Source organism: Larimichthys crocea, chromosome VII (assembly GCF_000972845.2).
Source record: "Larimichthys crocea isolate SSNF chromosome VII, L_crocea_2.0, whole genome shotgun sequence".
NCBI lineage: Eukaryota > Metazoa > Chordata > Actinopteri > Sciaenidae > Larimichthys > Larimichthys crocea.
Genome location: NC_040017.1, coordinates 28726251 through 28746795, shown reverse-complemented (window position 1 = coordinate 28746795; position 20545 = coordinate 28726251). Strand labels below are relative to the sequence as shown.

Below are 20545 nucleotides of genomic sequence, written 5' to 3'. Positions count from 1 at the left end.
TCGTGTCTGACATCTTCCTCTTCCCCGCTGGATTCCTTCCTCTTCCTCCCATTCTCCTCCAGAGCGGCGTGAGGCGGCGTGGGTGGAAGACGGAAAAACACTTCAACCACAAATTACACAAAGTTTCCATGTTGTCCGTCACAGCGCTGTCACACTGTCACTCCAGTATAATCCACAAAGATCAACTGTTTCTCTACGATGGGTTGGAGGCTCAGGGATGTGCAGTACGTGAAGGTTTCTCTCTAATATAAGAGCTGCGTCTGTCGTTTTTTCAGCTCTTAGTAAAGTAACTACCCGGTTTCCTGCTTCCTCTTCTGATAACGTTCAACATGTTTGATTTCATCAGAACGTCAAGACGAGAAACTGATATTTCCACCAAAGAGACGTCAACAGACTCTTGTTGTTCACTGAGGCCGTTCTGTTACGCTGAATATCAGCACACTGTGATTATTCAACAGAATCGCCACGTGCTCATATTCAGGATAACAGCGCTCCATCTCACGTGATAGTGCTTAAATATCTCTGAGTATCACTTCACTGAAGGTGGAGAACAGTGCTTCTAAATATAACGCAGTGTTTTAACCAAACAGGTGGACGGCAGCCGCTGACAGTGGAAGAGAGACAGGAAGTGAGGACGGGGGACGAGACTAAAAGTGGAAAGATGGGGAGCTAAAAATGGACGAAGAGAGTCTGAAACACATCCTGATACCTGCTGAGAGGCAGACAGGTGGACCGACCGCTGTGGTAAAGATGTTCAGCTGTACTGAAGCGAGTCGACGACTTTGCTACCTGCCAATCATCATCCAGGTCCCCAGCAGCAGTCAGCCCAGAACCAGAACCAGAACCAGCAGCAGCTGATCTCACTGCCTAGTCCAGCAGCAGTCAGCCCAGCTCGGCGTCTGTCTTTCAGCCTTTTATTTCACCAAGCTCCACCAACCATAAAGTAGTCCCACATTTACTCTTGTCGGCGGCTTCTTGCTCGCTCTTCTCTGTGTTCTTCTTAGCTTCCTCCGTCAGCGTCCTCTTCACTCTCTTCTCCTCTGCCATCATGTCCCATAGAAAGCTGCTGACTGCTGTAAACCTCTTCTTCTTCTTCTTCTTCTTCTTGTCTTCTTCTTCCTTCCTTCAGCAGCTCAAGAAACTAAGCTAACAGCACTAACACGGCTAACAGCAGCTAACAGACTGAGCTAACAGCAGCTAACAGACTGAGCTAACACTGAGCTAACAGGCTGAGATAACATGAGCTAACAGCAGCTAACAGAACTGAGTAAACAGCAGCTAACAGCAGCTAACAGACTGAGCTAACAACAGCTAACAGACTGAGCTAACAGCAGCTAACAACTGAGCTAACATGAGCCGCTAACAGACTGAGCTAACATGAGCTAAACAGACTGAGCTAACAGAGCTAACGACTGAGCTAACATGAGCTAACAGCAGCTAACAGGCTAACAACTGAGCTAACAGCAGCTAAACAGACAGCTAACAATGAGCTAACATGAGCTAACAAAACTGAGCTAACATGAGCTAACCGACTGAGCTAACAACTGAGCTAACAGAGCTAACGAGAAGCTAACAACATAAAGACTGAGGCTAACATGCACAGCGCCTAACAGACTGAGCTAACTGAGCTAACAGACTGAGCTAACATGAGCTAACACAGCTAACAGACTGAAGCTAACAAACAGCTAACAGACTGAGCTAACATGAGCTAACGCGGCTACAGACGACTAACATGAGCTAACAGCAGCTAACAGACTGAGCTAACATGAGCTAACAGCAGCTACAGCTGTCAGCAGGTTACTTCACTGTCCATCATAAACTCTGTAAATCACAGAGAGTTGAGGCGGAGCAGCCGGAGGACATCAGAGGGAAAACCAGAAAACATTTCCTCCATAAAATATGATCCAGTTTCACCAGAATCAGTGAAATAGTTGCTGCTGTGTGACTTAGTGCCGTAAAGCGTTACGTACTTCTCCCGACCCGGAGCCCAAAGTTACATAGTGTGAGAACAGACGTACGAATGACAGAGACACCGTTCACCTGATCACAGGTCAGAGTGGGTCACCTGATCACAGGTCAGAGTGGGTCACCTGATCACAGGTCAGAGTGGGTCAACAGGAGGTCACAGAGGAAAGTTACAAACTCTGTGAAAAAACAACAACAGGATTTTATGATTTTAACATTTATCTGTGTGATTACGACCTGACAGAGTGAGAGAGCAACACAAAGAGGGAGGGGCCGTGAAGAAGACAGGAAGTGGAACTTAGTGGACTAAACAAACTCTGAGCTGTGAGGCTCATTTCACGACTGTCACTGAGTAACTGCATGGGACCCTGAGCAACATCAGCCTTTTACACGGTGAGTCCTCTGACTTTGACTTCACAGATAGAGTTACGTTATTATAGATACGTTACCACAGAGACAGGCTAATGAAACTTTAAACCACCTACTGCTGTCAGCTTTAAAGGAGTCTTAAAACAATCAGCATGAAATCAGTAATTATGAAGATGTTTGTGCCGGTCAGAATCACCTCAGGACTACAATGATAAAAATGTTAAACAATCATTTTTGTTTTGTTTTGAGGAGCTGAAGGTCTGATTGTATTTAACATGAATTATTTTACAATTATTGCTGCAACTAAACATTGATTTTGATTCTTAAATAATCATTTTATGAATAAATTGTCAAACAACAGTTAAAAACCACCAACAATCACGTCTTTAAATGTTTTTTTTCCTGAATCAAAAGATATTTAATCAACTTTCATATTTAACGAAGAAAAGCATCAAATTTTTCACGTTTGAGGAGCTGGAACTTGCAGCATTTGATATTTTTTACATGAAGAATAACTTATTTGATGATGAAAAAAGTTAATTAACCTTCTGTTGGTTGACTAATCGATTAATAAACTGATCCTTTCAGAGTTAAACGATTGTTTAATTAAGTTTAATGAAATGTTAGTTTTGAAATGACACAAAGTTTTGAATGAGGAAGTGGTTCATAACCACAAACCTCAAATAGCCTGAGAAGACTCTGCAGTTTAGTCGTGTTTTATAAATGTATAATGTAATATAACATAATGTTATATAACATATATAATATAATATGATATAATATAATATAATCACACGTTTCCAAAGAGTTTTGCCATTCAAATGATGTGTATATGTCATTTCCATATTCATGTCATTCATGTTTCTATTTCCAGATTATTTCACCTCCTTTTCTCGTAACATTCTTCTTTAAATACTTCTTACTTGGAAAAGACGATTTGATCTCAGTTTCTTTTTTTCTTCTTTTTTTCTTCAAACATCACTTCCACACACACCAAGACATGAGAGATAAACCACAGATAAACCACACATCAACATTCAAGACTGAGAACCAAAATAACATTGTACTGTCACTTTTGGCCTCGTTCCAGTGGCCAGACTGAACAGAAACTCTGAGCAGTGTCCAGTCTAACAGTGAACACAGCGACAGAACCTCTGAACCGGCAGTGTCCAGTCTAACAGTGAACTTCAGTTCTTTAGTAAGTGGTTAGGCTAAAGCAATTTGTGCTCTTGTTTAGTAATCAAAGTGTCAGGATGATACGTTTCCACTAAATGCACCTCTCATGCAGGTGTGACGGTGATGTGGCAACTGTAGCTGGCTGCTTTGGTAAACAAATCTAAATCTAATCGGTCTCCACGACTACGACCTTGTTTCCTCTGAATATGTATCTGAAATCATTGCATAACTTCCTGTGCCAGGGCATCCGTAGGCGGCTGAAAGCAGAATTGATACTTTCCTGCTGCTGATCAGCACATCCTACATCATGCCACAAAAAGTATGACACAACACTGAAAAGTGCCAACAAACTAAACTGCCCACTCACCCAGCTCCGGTTCTGGCACGACACATGCTCCGCTCCCCATCAGCATTCCCCCGCACTACAGGCCTATAAACCTCCTCTTCTTCTTCTTCTTCTTCTTCTTCTTCCCGGTGGTCCAAAACGTCTGTGGTACAAACACTAACACTCTCGGTGCTCTGAGCTCACAGTCCGGCTAACAGACTGAGCTAACATGAGCTAACAGCAGCTACAGTTGGCAGCAGTTTACTTCACTGTCCATCAGGAATGTGCTGTAAAGAGTATTTCTTCCAACCCCGAGCCCAAAGTTATGAAATGGAAATGCAAGTATTAAGTTACCGATCCAGTGTATTTTACGGTATATTCACCTGAAAATGACCTTTTTGCTCCAGATACTAGAGTACTTGATGACTTCATGAGGACTTTAACCCCGCGACTATGAGGACATCCAAGAGGAGTTGTTCAGCTGTGTGTGAGCTGGATGTGGTTTATAAACTGCAGCTGTTTTATTGCAGAAAGATTCCTGTTTGTTATGATCTGAAAGTTCTTTTTATTGCTGTTTCATGTAAAGTATTTAGCTCCACATAAACACAGGAAGCCAGAGGGCAGATAGTGTTTTTGTTTTTGATATTAACTTTGCAGTCACTGAGACCAGGACCAGACCAGGTCTGAGTGACTGGGTCAGGTCAGAACTGAGGGCTTAAAATAAACGCATCAGGAAAACAAAAGTGGGCCGGTGTCGTCCTCCTCCGTCAACGCCGAGTGTAAATGTTGTTATAGGAGTGGATGAAGGAGGTACCTGAGTGTTTGTTGGACTGGGATGAATCAGTAGAGGACGGAAGTGTGTGTGAGCAGCAGGACAAACAAGAGTTCAAGACACTTTTTATTTGTGCATGTGCCTCAGTGTAAACAGTTCACCTCATGAACATAAAAGGCGTCTTTGGGGAGTTTCAGCCGACGGAAGCTGCTTTTGTTCGATGTATTGGCCGTTATTAAAAGTCTACGTAGTCTATGTAGTCCCTCCAACAAGTTTTGGGTCTGCCACAGGGTCTCCTACCCGTTGTAACATATTTAAAACAGATACGTACAGTACAAAAACTCAATTTCTGGCCTGTTGTTAATGGTGCCGAGTGGCAATAAGACGTAACTGGTTGAATAATGTGCCACGAAGCGCAAGCAGGAACTCTCAGTAGCTTCCTTCATGGCACTAAATGTGTCTTCAAGAGGAAGAATCACGATCATCTTCATCAGAATCAGGTTTTACTTATATAAACAAAAAGCAACGAACATGTCTGTTATCATGATGTTCAACCTGTGTTTGTTTGTGTGTTTCCAGGGATGGAGCCCCTCAACTCCACCAACCAATCGTACTACAGCAGCATCCTCACCCACCAGGTCCTGCCGCCGCTCTATTTCATGATCTTTGTTGTGGGGATGTGCCTGAATGGCGTGGCTGCCTGGATCTTCTTCAGAGTGCCCAGTGACTCGGGTCTGGTGGTCTACCTGAAGAACATGGTGGTGGCTGACCTCCTCATGCTGTCCACCTTCCCCTTCCGGTCGGCGGCTCAGCTGGGCCTTGGTGGATGGCACCTCCATGTGATTACGTGCCGCTATACTGCCGTGCTCTTCTACTCCTCCATGTACGTCGGGATTCTCTTCATATGCTTCATCAGCCTTGAGCGTTATGTCAAGATCGTCCGACACACCTCCTCCTCCTCCTCCGCCTCCTGCATGTCAGGTGGGGTATCCTTACTGCACCTTCTGCAGAGTGTCGGATTCGCCCGGGTGCTGGCGGTCCTCACCTGGAGCCTCCTCCTCCTCTGCGTCTTCCCCAATGTCCTGCTGACCAGTCGACCGGCCCATGAGGGGAATGCACGACACTGCATGAAGCTGAAGACGCCGCTGGGCGTGCAGTGGCACCGGGTGTCCACCTTCTTCAGTGTGAGCCTGTTCTGGGTGACGCTGCTGATCCTCGCCTTCTGCTACACTTCCATTGCTTGCCGGGTCTACCAGTCATACCGCCGTGTGCGCCAAAATAACAGTGATGCCCGGCGCAAGTCAAACCGCAGCATCTTCAGCATCCTGGCCGTGTTCTTCATCTGCTTCGTGCCCTACCATGTGTGCCGCGTGCCGTACACTCTGAGCCAGATGCCGGCATCAGACTTTAGCGAGCACACCCGCTTCCTGCTGTTCCAGCTGAAGGAGGGGACGCTCTTCCTGTCAGCGCTCAATGTCTGCCTCGACCCCATCATCTACTTCCTGATGTGCCGAATCTTCAGAGAGTCGCTGCTGAGAAAACTGTCGGGAAGAGGGGCGAGGAGATCCCTGACCACCGCCCAGAGTCTGAGCAACATTTAGGGGGAAAGGAGAGAAGACAAGTAAATGAGAGAGGACCAAACAACTAGCCACGAACAGACCTTAAAGTCCCATTGAAACAGGAAGTGGTGTCTTAAGTTTGAATTGTTTCCTGTAAAAATCGTCAGATAGGGAGGGACTTTTAGTGGGTACTGATTGGTGCTTACAGTAGCTACTAGTGATTGCACTGCCACCGCTAAGAACTGCAGCTAGTGCTACTTGGCTGGACTGGGGGCCTGATAATGACTTCCAAACCAGCAGTGTCCAGTCTAACAGTGAACACAGCGACAGAACCTCTGAACCGGCAGTGTCCAGTCTAACAGTGAACACAGCGACAGAACCTCTGAACCGGCAGTGTCCAGTCTAACAGTGAACACAGCGACAGAACCTCTGAACCGGCAGTGTCCAGTCTAACAGTGAACACGGCGACAGAACCGCGGAACCGGCAGTTCCAGTCTAACAGTGAACACAGCGACAGAAACCTCTGAACCGCAGTGTCCATTCTAACAGTGAACACAGCGACAGAACCTCTGAAACCGGCAGTGTCCAGTCTAAACAGTGAACACAGCGACAGAACCTCCGAACCAACAGTGTCCAGTCTAACAGTGGACACGGCGACAGAACCTCAGAACCAGCAGTGTCCAGTCTAACAGTGAACACGGCGACAGAACCTCTGAACCAGCAGTGTCCAGTCTAACCGTGAACACCGACAGACCTCTGACCAGCAGTGTCAGTCTAACATGGACACAGCGACAGAACCTCAAACCAGCAGTGCCAGTCTAACAGTGAACACAGCGACAGAACCTCAGAACCAGCAGTGTCCAGTCAACAGTGGACACAGCGCAGAACCCTCTGAACCGGCAGTGTCCAGTCTAACAGTGAACACAGCGACAAACCTCTGAAGGCTAAGCAAGCTTCAGGCTAAAGCATTTTTTTAAAATTTTGAGTTCGTGTAAATAATACAAAGTGATAAGTTGGCACTGACGTTTTTCGGGATATAAATCATTTAAGTTAATATTCACAATGACAGCGTTTCTAATTCTTTTGTGATCAAGTCAGTGTTATAATGTGATATTTTAAAGTTTGATGAAAATAAATGTATAATATATATGCAGAATAATGTAAAAATACTGTAAATAAATGACATTATATATTAAAAACACGTAGGATACACGTTGTTTTGTTTTATTTATTGTCGAGGATTTAAAGGAGAGAGACAAGAGACACAAGAAAGACAGGAAAAAGAATCCTGATGTGGAAGTGAAAGTGGACTTTGATGATGGGGCATCAAACGTGCGAGACCTGACTCTGCTGCAGTCACGTTACTGTTGTGACTATCAAACATTTCTGGTCAATTCAGCTGATTTGGTTTTGTGGCACACGTGAAGTCATGTAGACTCTTAAGCTTCAGATCATATAATACTTACGTATTTATTGGGGCTGTTTGCGAGCTGAGTCTGTAGAGGGTGGTACATCTTTCAGGTTTCTGATATATATAATATATATATATATATATAATTAATTAAATAATAGGTGTTTTGTTTGTGTGTTAGCAGTGCAAACAGACGAGAACTGAAAGAGCCTGTGGTCACCAATGCAACACCTATTTTGCAGATGCAACACATTATTAATATAGTAACAGCATGGCACCACACATTTCCTTCTTTTCGGAAAAAACAGAAATGATTGGCTGCACCTCTGCACGATCATGATGTGATGACGTCCTTCAAACTAAATCTGCTGCCCCCACATGGGTCAGCTAAAGTACAAGAGTCAAAGATACAACTACACGTCTGTTAGAAGCCTGAACATCTTCAGTGAAGGTGTCCATTACAGAACGCCTGTTGTCGATTGCTGTTGATTTTGTTGCTGCTCATCTCCTGTCCTGTTGCTCCTCCCCTCATTGTTTCCTTCATTTATTGGGACCTGTGTGGTCCTGAATAACTTCGTAAGGCCCAGCTGGGCCCTGAAGTCCTTGCTGAAGATGAAATAGATGAGAGGGTCCAGGCAGACGTTGAGAGCTGACACCATGATGGTCAACTCACTCATGTAGAAGAACGTCCGGCTATGTGAACATTGGCTACTCAAGAAAACATAGGGAAGGCGAGCCAGGTGGTAAGGGACAAAACAAACACAGAAGACGCTGACCAGCACCAACATGTTCCTGCGGGACTTGGCGAGCTTCTTGTTGCTGGAGGACGCTGGCTGCCTCTGCTGTGCCAGCGACAGCCTGCGGGAGGTGCTGTAGTAGAAGAAGACCAGGGAGACGAGGACAAACAGGAAGATGGCAACACAACCAAACTGGACAATTTTGTAGAACAGGCTGAACTGGTCACTGTACAGGTCTTCACAGGTCCTTGTGTCGGGGACAGAAGTCAATTCTTTGTTCTGCGTGAGCAACAACAGGATGATGAAGGTGCTCACCGTGGTCAAGAGGAAAACCCAGGTTACTGTGGAGATGATGTGGGCAGGTCGCACTTTTCCCAAGCTGTGAGTTCCTAAAGGATGAACGATCTTCAGATACCTGCAGAGAGGTATATGCAATATATGAAATGTAACAATCTATGGGCCAATCAGAGGTCACATTAAATTGAAAAACACTGCATTGCTGTGTGCAAAATTATGCAAATAGTGTCTTTTTTTCAACATCTTGGTACAGAAAGGATCAAAAGTAGGTTTAGTTTGTCTGGAGAAGTTTCAATATGACGTAGGGTTATTTTGGTGGACGGCACCAGACAAGTCTGTGGCTCGTAGATGTAGCTGCAGGAGTGGGCCCTCCTCTCCACGAAGACAATATCGTCCTACCTGTTAGCTGCGATGTAGCCCATGAACAGGATGCTGGCGTACATGTTCATACAGAAGGCGGAGGCACCAAAGCTGCAGAAGATCTGGAAGATGGGGACAGAGCTGCTGGCATAGGTCATGATTCGATTGGGCAGACTAAGGCTTGTCAGGAAGTCGGCAGCTGCCAGGTTCTTCAGGTAGATGGTCATGCTGCTGGTCGTCAGCTGCTGAGGTCGGCAGAAGTAAACCTTCAGGGTGAAACCATTGAGGATCAAACCAACCTACAGAGGAAACAGAGACAAGACAGGAAGTGGATTTACAACATTTACAGGATTTGATGTGACAGTTGGGGTTAGCTCTTTAAGACAGACAGAGAATGTGAACATTTGAGACTCACCACAAACATCAGACTGTAGATCACCATGAAGAAGACATGGCCTGAGGTGTCCACCTGTTCACAGGGAGTCGAATTGTTGGATACTGAGGACTGGTTGAAGGACGGGGTCACTCCCACTCCTCTAAGGTCACCCATGTTTCTGGATGTTCTGAGAGAGTTGAACCCAAACAATGATCTTTGAAATGTTAGAAAACAGTTTGAACATCATCTGTCTGCATACAGGAATTAGTTAAAGCTGGAAGGGAAGTGACAGACCACAGCAGCAGCAGCAGAGAAAACCTAAACCTAAACTGGATTATTGACTGATTACCAATTTAAATATCCTTATAAGTGGACAGAAGATAAATCTGAGAGGAGAGAAAGAAATAGTCCTTCTACTCAATTTTGGTTTCAGAGTTTTTTCCCCCTAATTTTTCAGATCAGTTGTGTTCTCAGATGCTGACTAAGAAACTCAAAGAATTACATATGCAATCAAAATAATAAAAAAGAAGACAATAAAAAAGAAAGGCAACGATTGAAACTAAAAATAAATCAAATATAAAAACAACAATAATGAAATCAACAAAAACTAAACAAAGACTTAAATGTTAATCTTCAAAGTGCACTCTGTGGGAATGAACTGTTTCTGCAGTCATGAAGAATATCACATCATCAGCAAAGAAAATCACAATCAAAATACATATATTATCACACATATGAAATGTTTTCCAAACTAGGGCTTGGGCAATGCTACAATGCACCAATGCTACTGTTTGTGATCACAGCAGTGAAATAGAATTTAAATTCCAGTTAGCAGTTAACGCATAAAAATACAATATGCTACAAAAGCTCTTATGTATGTGAACATTGTTGTAATTTACCGTACTTACAGCTCATACAAAGAACTGATGCAGTGAAAGTACAAAGAGTTATCTGCAGCACTTACCTCTGTCTGTGTGTCCGTGTGAATATGTGGTTAAGAATTGTTTGACTATATTCTAAACAGCTTTTATGTGGAGGGGGAGGATCTGCAGAGAAAAATGATGCGGTTACAACTGAACCTCTGACACTGAACCAGAACAGGAAATGTGCTAAAGAGGCTATAAATAACTTTATAACAGTATATATCAGTAATATATGAAAGTACTACACCAGCACTTTATGATAGAGATACCCAAGCAGTTGGGAGATATTGAATATTTTACTTAAACGTGATTTCAGTATTCAAAGACTGATTATATAAAACATCAACCATATGAAATAATAATATATTAATGAGTATACAATATTTATTTCATTTTATTTTACAAGAGCATCTGGCCCTGATGGTGTCTGCTGAGAAAAATTCTGGCCGTGGACAAATGTAGTTGATGACCCCTGATCTACGCCCATGACACCCAAACGACGATATGAAGACAAGCTGAGTCAACGACCCACAGGTGACCTCAACAACTACATCAGTACTGATAATATTAAAGACAATATTTCCAATCGGTGAAGTTATAATGAGATTTTTCATGAAATGAAAAACAATGAACACTTTGTTTGTAAAGACTGTGGCAGGGTGTGGCAAAAGAAGATGTGAATGATCCACTACTGTGATATGATACATGAGAAAAGACAAATACATTGAACATAAGTATTTTTTGTAATCCATGTTTTTAAAGTCAATAGTATTAATAAGTCCATGCCCTGGAATGATTGTGGTACAGGTAAACTCCAGAAAAGAGTTGATATTGTGTTGTATTGGGCGTTGGTGTCTGCTAGCCTGAAGCTACAGAAGAACTTTCTGCTTCAATGTCCTCCTGTTGATTTTGACAGCACTCGTCTGCACGTCGCTGTTCATCCTCGTTGTTTCCTTCATTCATTGGGACCTGTGTGGTCCTGAACAACTTCCTCAAGCCCAGCTGGGCCCTGAAGGCCTTGCTGAAGATGAAATAGATGAGAGGGTCCAGGCAGACGTTAAGAGTTGACACAATGATGGTCAGCTCCTTCAGGTAGAAGAACACCTGGCTATGTGAACACTGGCGCCTCAAGAAAACATAGGGAAGACGAACCAGGTGGTAAGGGACAAAGCAAACACAGAAGACGCTGACCAGCACCAACATGTTCCTGCGGGACTTGGCGAGCTTCTTGTTGCTGGAGGACGCTGGCTGCCTCTGCTGTGCCAGCGACAGCCTGCGGGAGGTGCTGTAGTAGAAGAAGACCAGGGAGGCGAGGACAAACAGGAAGATGACAACACAGCCGAACTGGACAATTTTGTAGAACAGGTTGACCTGGTCACTGTACAGGTCTTCACAGGTCCTTCTGTTGGTAACAGAAGTCAAGTTTTGTGTGAGGAACAACAGGATGATGAAGGTGCTCATTATGGTCAGGAGGAAAACCCAGGTTACTGTGGAGATGATGTGGGCAGGTCGCACTTTCCCTAAGATGTGAGTTCCTAAAGGATGGACGATCTTCAGATACCTGCAGAGAGGAGAGCCAGGCGTCAGTAAATGAATCGTAACCAACACTGGCACCAGACCAGTGTTCACAAAGACGTCAAATAAAAACTTGCACAATCACAATGAACTTATTAAAAACTAATAACAAGCTGCCCTGCTTTAGCTCCAGTCCAGTCCTACCTGTTAGCTGCGATGTAGCCCATGAACAGGATGCTGGCATACATGTTCATAAAGAAGGCGGAGGTACCAAAGCTGCAGAAGACCTGGAAGATGGGGACAGAGCGGCTGGCATAGTACATGATTCGGATGGGGAGACAAAGACTGATAAGTAAGTCGGCAGCTGCCAGGTTCTTCAGGTAGATGGTCATACTGCTGGTCGTCAGCTGCTGAGGTCGGCAGAAGTAAACCTTCAGGGTGAAACCATTGAGGATCAAACCAACCTACAGAGGAAACAGAGACAAGACAGGAAGTGGATTTACAACATTTACAGGATTTGATGTGACAGTTGGGGTTAGCTCTTTAAGACAGACAGAGAATGTGAACATTTGAGACTCACCACAAACATCAGACTGTAGATCACCATGAAGAAGACATGGCCTGAGGTGTCCACCTGTTCACAGGGAGTCGAATTGTTGGATACTGAGGACTGGTTGAAGGACGGGGTCACTCCCACTCCTCTAAGGTCACCCATGTTTCTGGATGTTCTGAGAGAGTTGAACCCAAACAATGATCTTTGAAATGTTAGAAAACAGTTTGAACATCGTCTGTCTGCATACAGGAATTAGTTAAAGCTGAAAGGGAAGTGACACAACATCACAGCAACATGTACACGGACAGCTAGATCAATGGATCTGCCCCAGGATACTGGTCTAAAAGCCGCTAACTAGAACTGATTCTCAACCCAAATGTCTTTGGTCACAAGATGGTTTTTTTCAAGGTACATGTATTTTCAGTTAATGGGTTAGAGTTTGAAACTTTTTCGGCTTTGCTGGTTGAGCTTGTGGTCAACTGCAGTTGGTTCCCATCACTGAGGATGACTGTGAGAACATTTATTTTATGCCAAGAAACAAATACCCCACAGCTTATGTTTTTACACCTATCCACGAGTACTGTGTCAACATAATTTTATTATAAAAGGTTTAAAATGTTGTACACTAAATCACAATTATAAACAGATTTAGTTGATTTAAATAAAGATCTAAGTGAGAGTCAGGAGGTATTAGTTGGTAAATGCAGGTTCTTTAATCACTGAAGTTAAGTTATCCATAAATGAGTAGTTTAGCTTAAACACAGTGACAATACAAGGTCAGGTTGTTTTATAAAACCAAAGACAAAACACAAAATTTTGATTTTTCATTTTCAATCTTGTTACCCATACCCGTGTTTGGACAAAGTACTTCTACTTCTTGTAACCACATAAAACCAAAATGCTATAAAAACTCTGATATTAATATGAACATTGTTTTTATTACAGCTCATATAAATAACTGATGTCTCATATTAGTGCAGTGAAAGTACAAAGATTTACCTGCTATCTGTCTGATTATCTGCAGCACTCACCTCTCTGTCTGAGAGTCCGTGTGAAAATGTCGTTATAACTTTGGATGTATCAGAGGTGTCTGCTGTTGGCAACAATGAGACTGAACCAAAACAGGAAATGCGATGGAAAACCAAAACTGGGGGCTAAAAAAAGTGAATTCACACGTATCAACACTGATGTTGACAGGACCTGTAGTCTTTGTGGGAACCAAAGACTGCTCTTAATGTGGAAAATTCCAGGTGAAGGTTATGGTGTAAGGTAACCTATGGTGTGAATTGGTTATCGTTATGGTTAGGGTAAGGTTTTCGATTAGGCCATCCACAATGAGTGAAGGTTATTGAATGTCCTAATAGGGATAGCTGTGCAAAGTGTCAAGTTTGCATGTTCTCTCCGGGGACTCAGGCTTCCTCCGTCAGCCCAAAGACATGCACTTATTTGCTTATTGGTGACTCTCAATTGTCCGTAGGTTTCTATGTGCTCTGTGATGACCGGAGACTTGTGGGTGTAACCCTGCTCTAAGCTTCAGGCCCTGATGAGGGTAAGCAGTTACAGAAATTGGATGGATGGATCTTCATCCTTTATTAGATGTGTTGCCATTAAATGTGCTGTAAGTTTTAAATTAATTTAGGGTTACTCAAGATGTGAATGAATGTTTGTTTCCATTCACTACCTTTATGTGAATATTAAGAGTCGAGATAAAACTAGATAATTGAAGACAAGACAATTTATTTTCATAGTTGAAGAAGTCAAAATTTGTCCATGCCCTGGAATGATTTTGGTACAGGGTTATTGTGTTGTTGTTTTTTTGTTGAAGTCATGGGCGTTGGTGTCTGCTAGCCTGAAGCTACAGAAGAACTTTCTGCTTCAATGTCCTCCTGTTGATTATGACGGCACTCATCTGCCTGTCGTTGTTGTTCACCCTCATGGTTTCCTTCATTCATTGGGACCTGTGTGGTCCTGAATAACTTTGTCAAGCCCAGCTGGGCCCTGAAGGCCTTGCTGAAGATGAAATAGATGAGAGGGTCCAGGCAGACGTTAAGAGCTGACACAATGATGGTCAGCTCCTTCAGGTAGAACAACACCTGGCTCAATGAATATTGGCTCCACAAGAAAACATAGGGAAGGCGAGCCAGGTGGTAAGGGACAAAACAAACACAGAAGACGCTGACCAGCACCAACATGTTCCTGCGGGACTTGGCGAGCTTCTTGTTGCTGGAGGACGCTGGCTGCCTCTGCTGTGCCAGCGACAGCCTGCGGGAGGTGCTGTAGTAGAAGAAGACCAGGGAGACGAGGACAAACAGGAAGATGACAACACAGCAGAACTGGGCCATTTTGTGGAACAGACTGAACTGGCCACTGTACAGGTCTTCACAGGTCCTTGTGTCGGGGACAGAAGTCGTTGCTTTGTTCTGCATAAGGAACAACAGGATGATGTAGGCGCCCGTCATGGTCAAGAGGAAAACCCAGGTTACTGTGGAGATGATGTGGGCAGGTCGCACTTTCCCCAAGATGTGAGTTCTTGAAGGATAGACAATCTTCAGATACCTGCAGAGAGGAGAGCCAGGTGTCAGTAAATGAATCAGCACTGGAATCATCTTCAGCAACAAACCTTCTTCTATGATGAGGGATGATCTTTCTAGGTTACCATCACTATGACAGTCTACACCCTAAAGACTCAAATGAGGCAGGGTGATTAAATGACCCACAGGTGTCCTCAACAGCCCCCATCCACACCTTTACCCAGGTGAACTCAATAGCTAACTGGATTGAGGGGTGTGTCCATGAGTCACATGCCTCTAAAGGCATCAACGACTCCACAGAAATAATTAACTCTCCAGTAGTTAGAACTGGAGAAGCCCCAAAAGCTGAACAAGCTGCTCTGCCTTAGCTCTAGTCCAGTCCTACCTGTTAGCTGCGATGTAGCCCATGAACATGATGCTGGCGTACATGTTCATAAAGAATGTGGCAGCACCAAAGCTGCAGTAGACCTGGTGTATGTAGATGGAGCTGCTGGCATAGTACATGATTCGGATGGGGAGACAGAGGCTGATCAGGAAGTCGGCAGCTGCCAGGTTCTTCAGGTAGATGGTCATACTGCTGGTCGTCAGCTGCTGAGGTCGGCAGAAGTAAACCTTCAGGGTGAAACCATTGAGGATCAAACCAACCTACAGAGGAAACAGAGACAAGACAGGAAGTGGATTTACAACATTTACAGGATTTGATGTGACAGTTGGGGTTAGCTCTTTAAGACAGACAGAGAATGTGAACATTTGAGACTCACCACAAACATCAGACTGTAGATCACCATGAAGAAGACATGGCCTGAGGTGTCCACCTGTTCACAGGGAGTCGAATTGTTGGATACTGAGGACTGGTTGAAGGACGGGGTCACTCCCACTCCTCTAAGGTCACCCATGTTTCTGGATGTTCTGAGAGAGTTGAACCCAAACAATGATCTTTGAAATGTTAGAAAACAGTTTGAACATCATCTGTCTGCATACAGGAATTGGTTAAAGCTGAAAGGGAAGTGACAGATCATCACAGCAGCAGCAGAAGTAACCTCAACATGTTTACTTAATGTAGACTAAAATAAACCACAGTTAACTGGAAGTCATCAGAGGTAGATGTGACATGTCGCAATACTCAGGGCTCAGAATCAGCCCCAGGAAATGTAAAACTGGTCCAAAGGCTTCTAACTGGAGCTGACCCAACCCAAACATCCCTACAACGGGTCACCAGATGAATCTGAGAGGAGAGAAAGAAAGTACTTGTACTCACATCTTTGTTTTTTTTTTTACCAAAATGTTCTGGGGTTGTTTGTTTCTTTATCTGGCCTCTAATATGATTAAAATAATTACATTTTTGGTGCAGCTGCATCTACATGTCAAAATTTAGTTTTAAATGATTGTCTTAAAAATGCCACAGGTTTAGACAAGTAAGTAGTAAGGAAGATGTCCTCACCTAATATGTCAAATATCTTCAAGTGCAATTTGTTGGACTAAACTGTTTCTACAAAACAACCAGTCAGTCACAAAGAACATCACATCATCAGCGAAGAAAATCACATTAAAAATACATATATTAACACCAACACCAGTGTTTTCCAAACGAGGGCAAAATACTTCTACTTCTACTGTACTTCCTCGACCAACGGTACTGTTTGTGACCACAGCAGGTAAATATAATTTCATATAGTTTTCTGTATGTGAATATTGTTGTAATTTACCGTATGTATAGGTCATAAAGTAACTGCTGTCCATTATTAGTCCAGTAAAAGTACAAAGATCAGAGTTATCTGCAGCACTCACCTCTCTGTGTGTCCGTGTGAATATGTGGTACGTGGTAAGAAATTCTTTGACTATATTCTGTACAGTGTTTGCGTAGATTGGGAGGTTCTACAAAAAGTGATGTGGTTTGAACTGCGATTTTATCAGAGCTTCCTGCTGCTGAAAGCAGTCTAGGCGTTAAAAGAGGTGAGTGCTGCAGATAACTTTATCCTTTTGCTACACGTATACAGCAGTTAACAATATTTACATGTATTAAGAGTTTTTATAGAATTCTGCATTTTTGTTTGTTAACTGATGAATCTAAAGTCTTTTTACCTGCTGTGCTTACAAACTGTACAAAAGGTTACAAACGGTAGTCGTGATTAAGGAAGTACTTTCTCAGTTGGAAACACTGGTGTGGGTGTTAATGTATGTATTTTTAAAGTGATTTTCTTTACTGATGATGTGATGTTCTTTGTGAGTGGCTGGATATTTGTTTATTCAACAAAGTGCACTTCAAGATATTTAAGATATTTGAATTATACCAAAAAAAAGGAATCTTTTGAAACCTCTCATGTAATTTTAATAATTTTAAGAACCGAGATGAGGTTAAAAAGAAAAGTTTAGGGAAAAATACTACACAAAAAATGTGAGTGATAGGACATTGTCTTTCTCTTATGATTATCTGATGTTGTAGGGATGCAGTTATGAGCCTTTGTATCAGTTGTAGACCAGTTTACTGGGGCTGATTCTGAGTTGTGGTTCATCACATCTTGTGACATGTCAGCTTTAGACAGCTAATCAGTGAAGAAAATCACTGACCTGTGGTGTATTTCAGAGTACATTTAGAGAACATGTTGAGATTATTTCTGCTGCTGTTGTGTAATCTGTCACTTCCTTTTCAGCTTTAACCAATTCCTGTACTTATTTGTCTAAACCTGTGGCATTTTAAAGACAATCATTTTAAACTAAATTTTGACATGTAGATGCAGTTTTATCAATCAATCATTTTAGAGGCCAGATGAAGTTAAAAAACAAACAACCCCAGAACATTTTAGTACTTTCTTTCTCTCCTCTCAGATTCATCTGGTGACCCGTTGTAGGGATGTTTGGGTTGGGTCAGCTCCAGTTAGAAGCCTTTGGACCAGTTTTACATTTCCTGGGGCTGATTCTGAGCCCTGAGTATTGCAAAATGTCACATCTACCTCTGATGACTTCTAGATAACTGTGGTTTATTTTAGTCTACATTAAGTGTAGATGTTGAGATTATTTCTGCTGCTGCTGTGACGATCTTTCACTTCCCTTTCAGCTTTAACTAATTCCTGTATGCAGACAGATGATGTTCAAACTGTTTTCTAACATTTCAAAGATCATTGTTTGGGTTCAACTCTCTCAGAACATCCAGAAACATGGGTGACCTTAGAGGAGTGGGAGTGACCCCGTCCTTCAACCAGTCCTCAGTATCCAACAATTCGACTCCCTGTGAACAGGTGGACACCTCAGGCCATGTCTTCTTCATGGTGATCTACAGTCTGATGTTTGTGGTGAGTCTCAAATGTTCACATTCTCTGTCTGTCTTAAAGAGCTAACCCCAACTGTCACATCAAATCCTGTAAACGTTGTAAATCCACTTCCTGTCTTGTCTCTGTTTCCTCTGTAGGTTGGTTTGATCCTCAATGGTTTCACCCTGAAGGTTTACTTCTGCCGACCTCAGCAGCTGACGACCAGCAGTATGACCATCTACCTGAAGAACCTGGCAGCTGCCGACTTCCTGATCATCCTCTGTCTCCCCATCCGAATAGCCGACTACGTCAGCAGCTCCATCTACATACACCAGGTCTTCTGCAGCTTTGGTGTTGCCACCTTCTATATGAACATGTACGCCAGCATCATGTTCATGGGCTACATCGCAGCTAACAGGTAGGACTGGACTGAAGAAGAAGCTGTGAGTTGTTGACCCACCTGTCCTCATGTGAGTCATTAAGGTAGCATAGGTGAGGTGAGTTGCTGAACTCCCTGGTAAGTGATTTTACACCTAAAACACGCTGCATGCCGAACGGCTGCGTACTCCGCCATCCGCCAACTCACACATAATCCGTTTGTGATGCACACGGGTGCGTCTCTGCCGGACACCGAGAGAACACACGCAATCTCACAAATTCACGCTTTGACTCCTGCAATGGCATTCCATGCTGTATCTTTTTTCTGGTGTATAAAAAGGATGTGAGGTGTCATCAGTGACAGGTTGATTTTGGACCTCCAGAATCAACTTCTCCTCATCCATGGGGTCGACGGGGTGAAAAGACGCCTGAAAACCCCGTTGATTTCAGGTCGCCCCCACCTATTATGACGTGTTCTTGTAATGAAACTCGATCACGGAGTAATTTATTTTGAAAATCAACAGGGTTTTATTTTGTATTTGTCTGTGCTGAATTTATGCTCCGTGCTCTGGCGTCCATGAACAATAGAAGCTCTGCATGTGTTGCGGAGGGCTGCCGGACGCTGCAGTCGTTCCGGAGCCGTGACGCAGCGGGACGGAGACTGTTTGACTTGACACGCTGACTAACATTGAAACGTATGTAGTGTGTTTTAGGGGTAAGGACTGCACTGTGGATGACAGACTGTCATAGTGATGGTAACCTGGAAAGATCATCCCTCATCATAGTAGGAGGTTTATGACACTATCTGTCAGATGTTACTGTCCTCAGCCACACAGTTATCTGACACCTGGCTCTCCTCTCTGCAGGTATCTGAAGATCGTCCATCCTTTAGGAACTCACATCTTGCAGAAAGTGCGACCTGCCCACATCATCTCCACAGTAACCTGGGTTTTCCTCTTGGCCATGACGATTACCACCAATATCCTGTTGTTCCTCATGCAGAACAAAGAATTGACTTCTGTTCACAACATAAGGACCTGTAAAGACCTGTACAGTGACCAGTTCAGTCTGTTCAACAAAATCGCTCACTTTGGCTGTGCTGCCATCTTCCTGTTCGTCCTCGCCTCCCTGGTCTTCTTCTACTACAGCACCTCCCGCAGGCTGTCGCTGGCACAGCAGAGGCAGCCAGCGTCCTCCAGCAACAAGAAGCTCGCCAAGTCCCGCAGGAACATGTTGGTGCTGGTCAGCGTCTTCTGTGTTTGTTTTGTCCCTTATCACCTGGTTCGTCTTCCCCACACTTTCCTGAGGAGCCAATGTTCATTGAGCCAGGTGTTGTTCTACCTGAAGGAGTTGACCATCATGGTGTCAGCTTTCAACGTCTGTCTGGACCCTCTCATCTATTTCATCTTCTGCAAGGCCTTCAGGGCCCAGCTGGGCTCGAGGAAGTTGTTCAGGACCACACAGGTCCCAATGAATGAAGGAAACAACAAGGATGAACAGCGACGAGCAGACGAGTGCTGTCAAAATCAACAGGAGGACATTGAAGCAGAAAGTTCTTCTGTAGCTTCAGGCTAGCAGACACCAACGCCCAATACAACACAATATCAACTCTTTTCTGGAGTTTACCTGTACCACAATCATTCCAGGGCATGGACTTATTAATACTCTTGACTTTGCATTTCAATTATATAGAAAAGCTCCATCCATTTGAATTACATGCTTTTAATAAACTAACAAACTTAATGTGAAGTAAGTAACAGGATTTATGTAACAATACTCAAACTCTAAATGACTTCATTCATTTTCACTGTTGGCTTCATTAATATTGAATGCATGAACCTGGCTACTACTAATACTGCTGTGTAGTGGAAGTATTACTATTATTACATGAATCGTATTACTTGCTTCACATTAAGTTTGTTAGTTAATTTATATTAAACATATGTAATTCAAATGGATGGAATTGAAACGCATCAGTCCTGCAGTTTGGCCAAAAGAGTGTAACCTCAGTTCACGCATTACCTCACACCTTAACTTACACTTACTAACC

The 20545-nt window shown here is 43.5% G+C and overlaps 4 protein-coding genes across 7 annotated transcripts; 2 read left to right on the top strand and 2 right to left on the bottom strand.

The window, feature by feature from the left end:
* The first annotated feature begins 2012 nt into the window (after positions 1-2012).
* LOC104930082 (P2Y purinoceptor 14) lies at positions 2013-6573 on the top strand. Of its 3 annotated transcripts, XM_027280766.1 has the most exons (3): positions 2013-2050; positions 2210-2358; positions 5187-6572. In XM_027280766.1, exon 3 carries the CDS (start codon positions 5189-5191, stop codon positions 6206-6208), a length of 1020 nt encoding a protein of 339 aa, XP_027136567.1. In that variant the 5' UTR covers positions 2013-2050; positions 2210-2358; positions 5187-5188; the 3' UTR covers positions 6209-6572. The 3 variants fall into 3 exon arrangements, with proteins under 3 accessions (XP_027136567.1, XP_019133030.1, XP_019133035.1); XM_019277485.2 differs by lacking the exon at positions 2013-2050 and having other exon boundaries at positions 2131-2358; XM_019277490.2 differs by lacking the exons at positions 2013-2050; positions 2210-2358 and adding an exon at positions 3194-3532 and having other exon boundaries at positions 5187-6573.
* Positions 6574-7762: 1189 nt separating this feature from the next.
* Positions 7763-12565, bottom strand: LOC109142629 (uncharacterized). Its single transcript, XM_027280769.1, has 6 exons — positions 12366-12565; positions 11990-12249; positions 11144-11831; positions 9387-9590; positions 9011-9270; positions 7763-8729 (listed from the first exon to the last, which is right to left on the bottom strand). Exons 1-6 carry the CDS (start codon positions 12498-12500, stop codon positions 8036-8038), a joined length of 2241 nt encoding a protein of 746 aa, XP_027136570.1. The 5' UTR covers positions 12501-12565; the 3' UTR covers positions 7763-8035.
* Positions 12566-14058: 1493 nt separating this feature from the next.
* On the bottom strand, positions 14059-16716 carry LOC109142676 (P2Y purinoceptor 14). 2 transcript variants are annotated; one of them, XM_027279919.1, is made up of 4 exons: positions 16658-16716; positions 15631-15778; positions 15255-15514; positions 14059-14894 (listed from the first exon to the last, which is right to left on the bottom strand). In XM_027279919.1, exons 2-4 carry the CDS (start codon positions 15763-15765, stop codon positions 14183-14185), a joined length of 1107 nt encoding a protein of 368 aa, XP_027135720.1. In that variant the 5' UTR covers positions 15766-15778; positions 16658-16716; the 3' UTR covers positions 14059-14182. The 2 variants fall into 2 exon arrangements, with proteins under 2 accessions (XP_027135720.1, XP_027135719.1); XM_027279918.1 differs by having other exon boundaries at positions 15631-15805; positions 16658-16672.
* Positions 16717-17123: 407 nt separating this feature from the next.
* Positions 17124-20186, top strand: LOC109142681 (P2Y purinoceptor 14). The gene is made up of 3 exons (XM_019277180.2): positions 17124-18159; positions 18276-18535; positions 19362-20186. The coding sequence occupies exons 1-3, from the start codon at positions 18025-18027 to the stop codon at positions 20068-20070; spliced, it is 1104 nt and encodes a 367-aa protein (XP_019132725.2). The 5' UTR covers positions 17124-18024; the 3' UTR covers positions 20071-20186.
* The last annotated feature ends 359 nt before the right edge of the window (positions 20187-20545 follow it).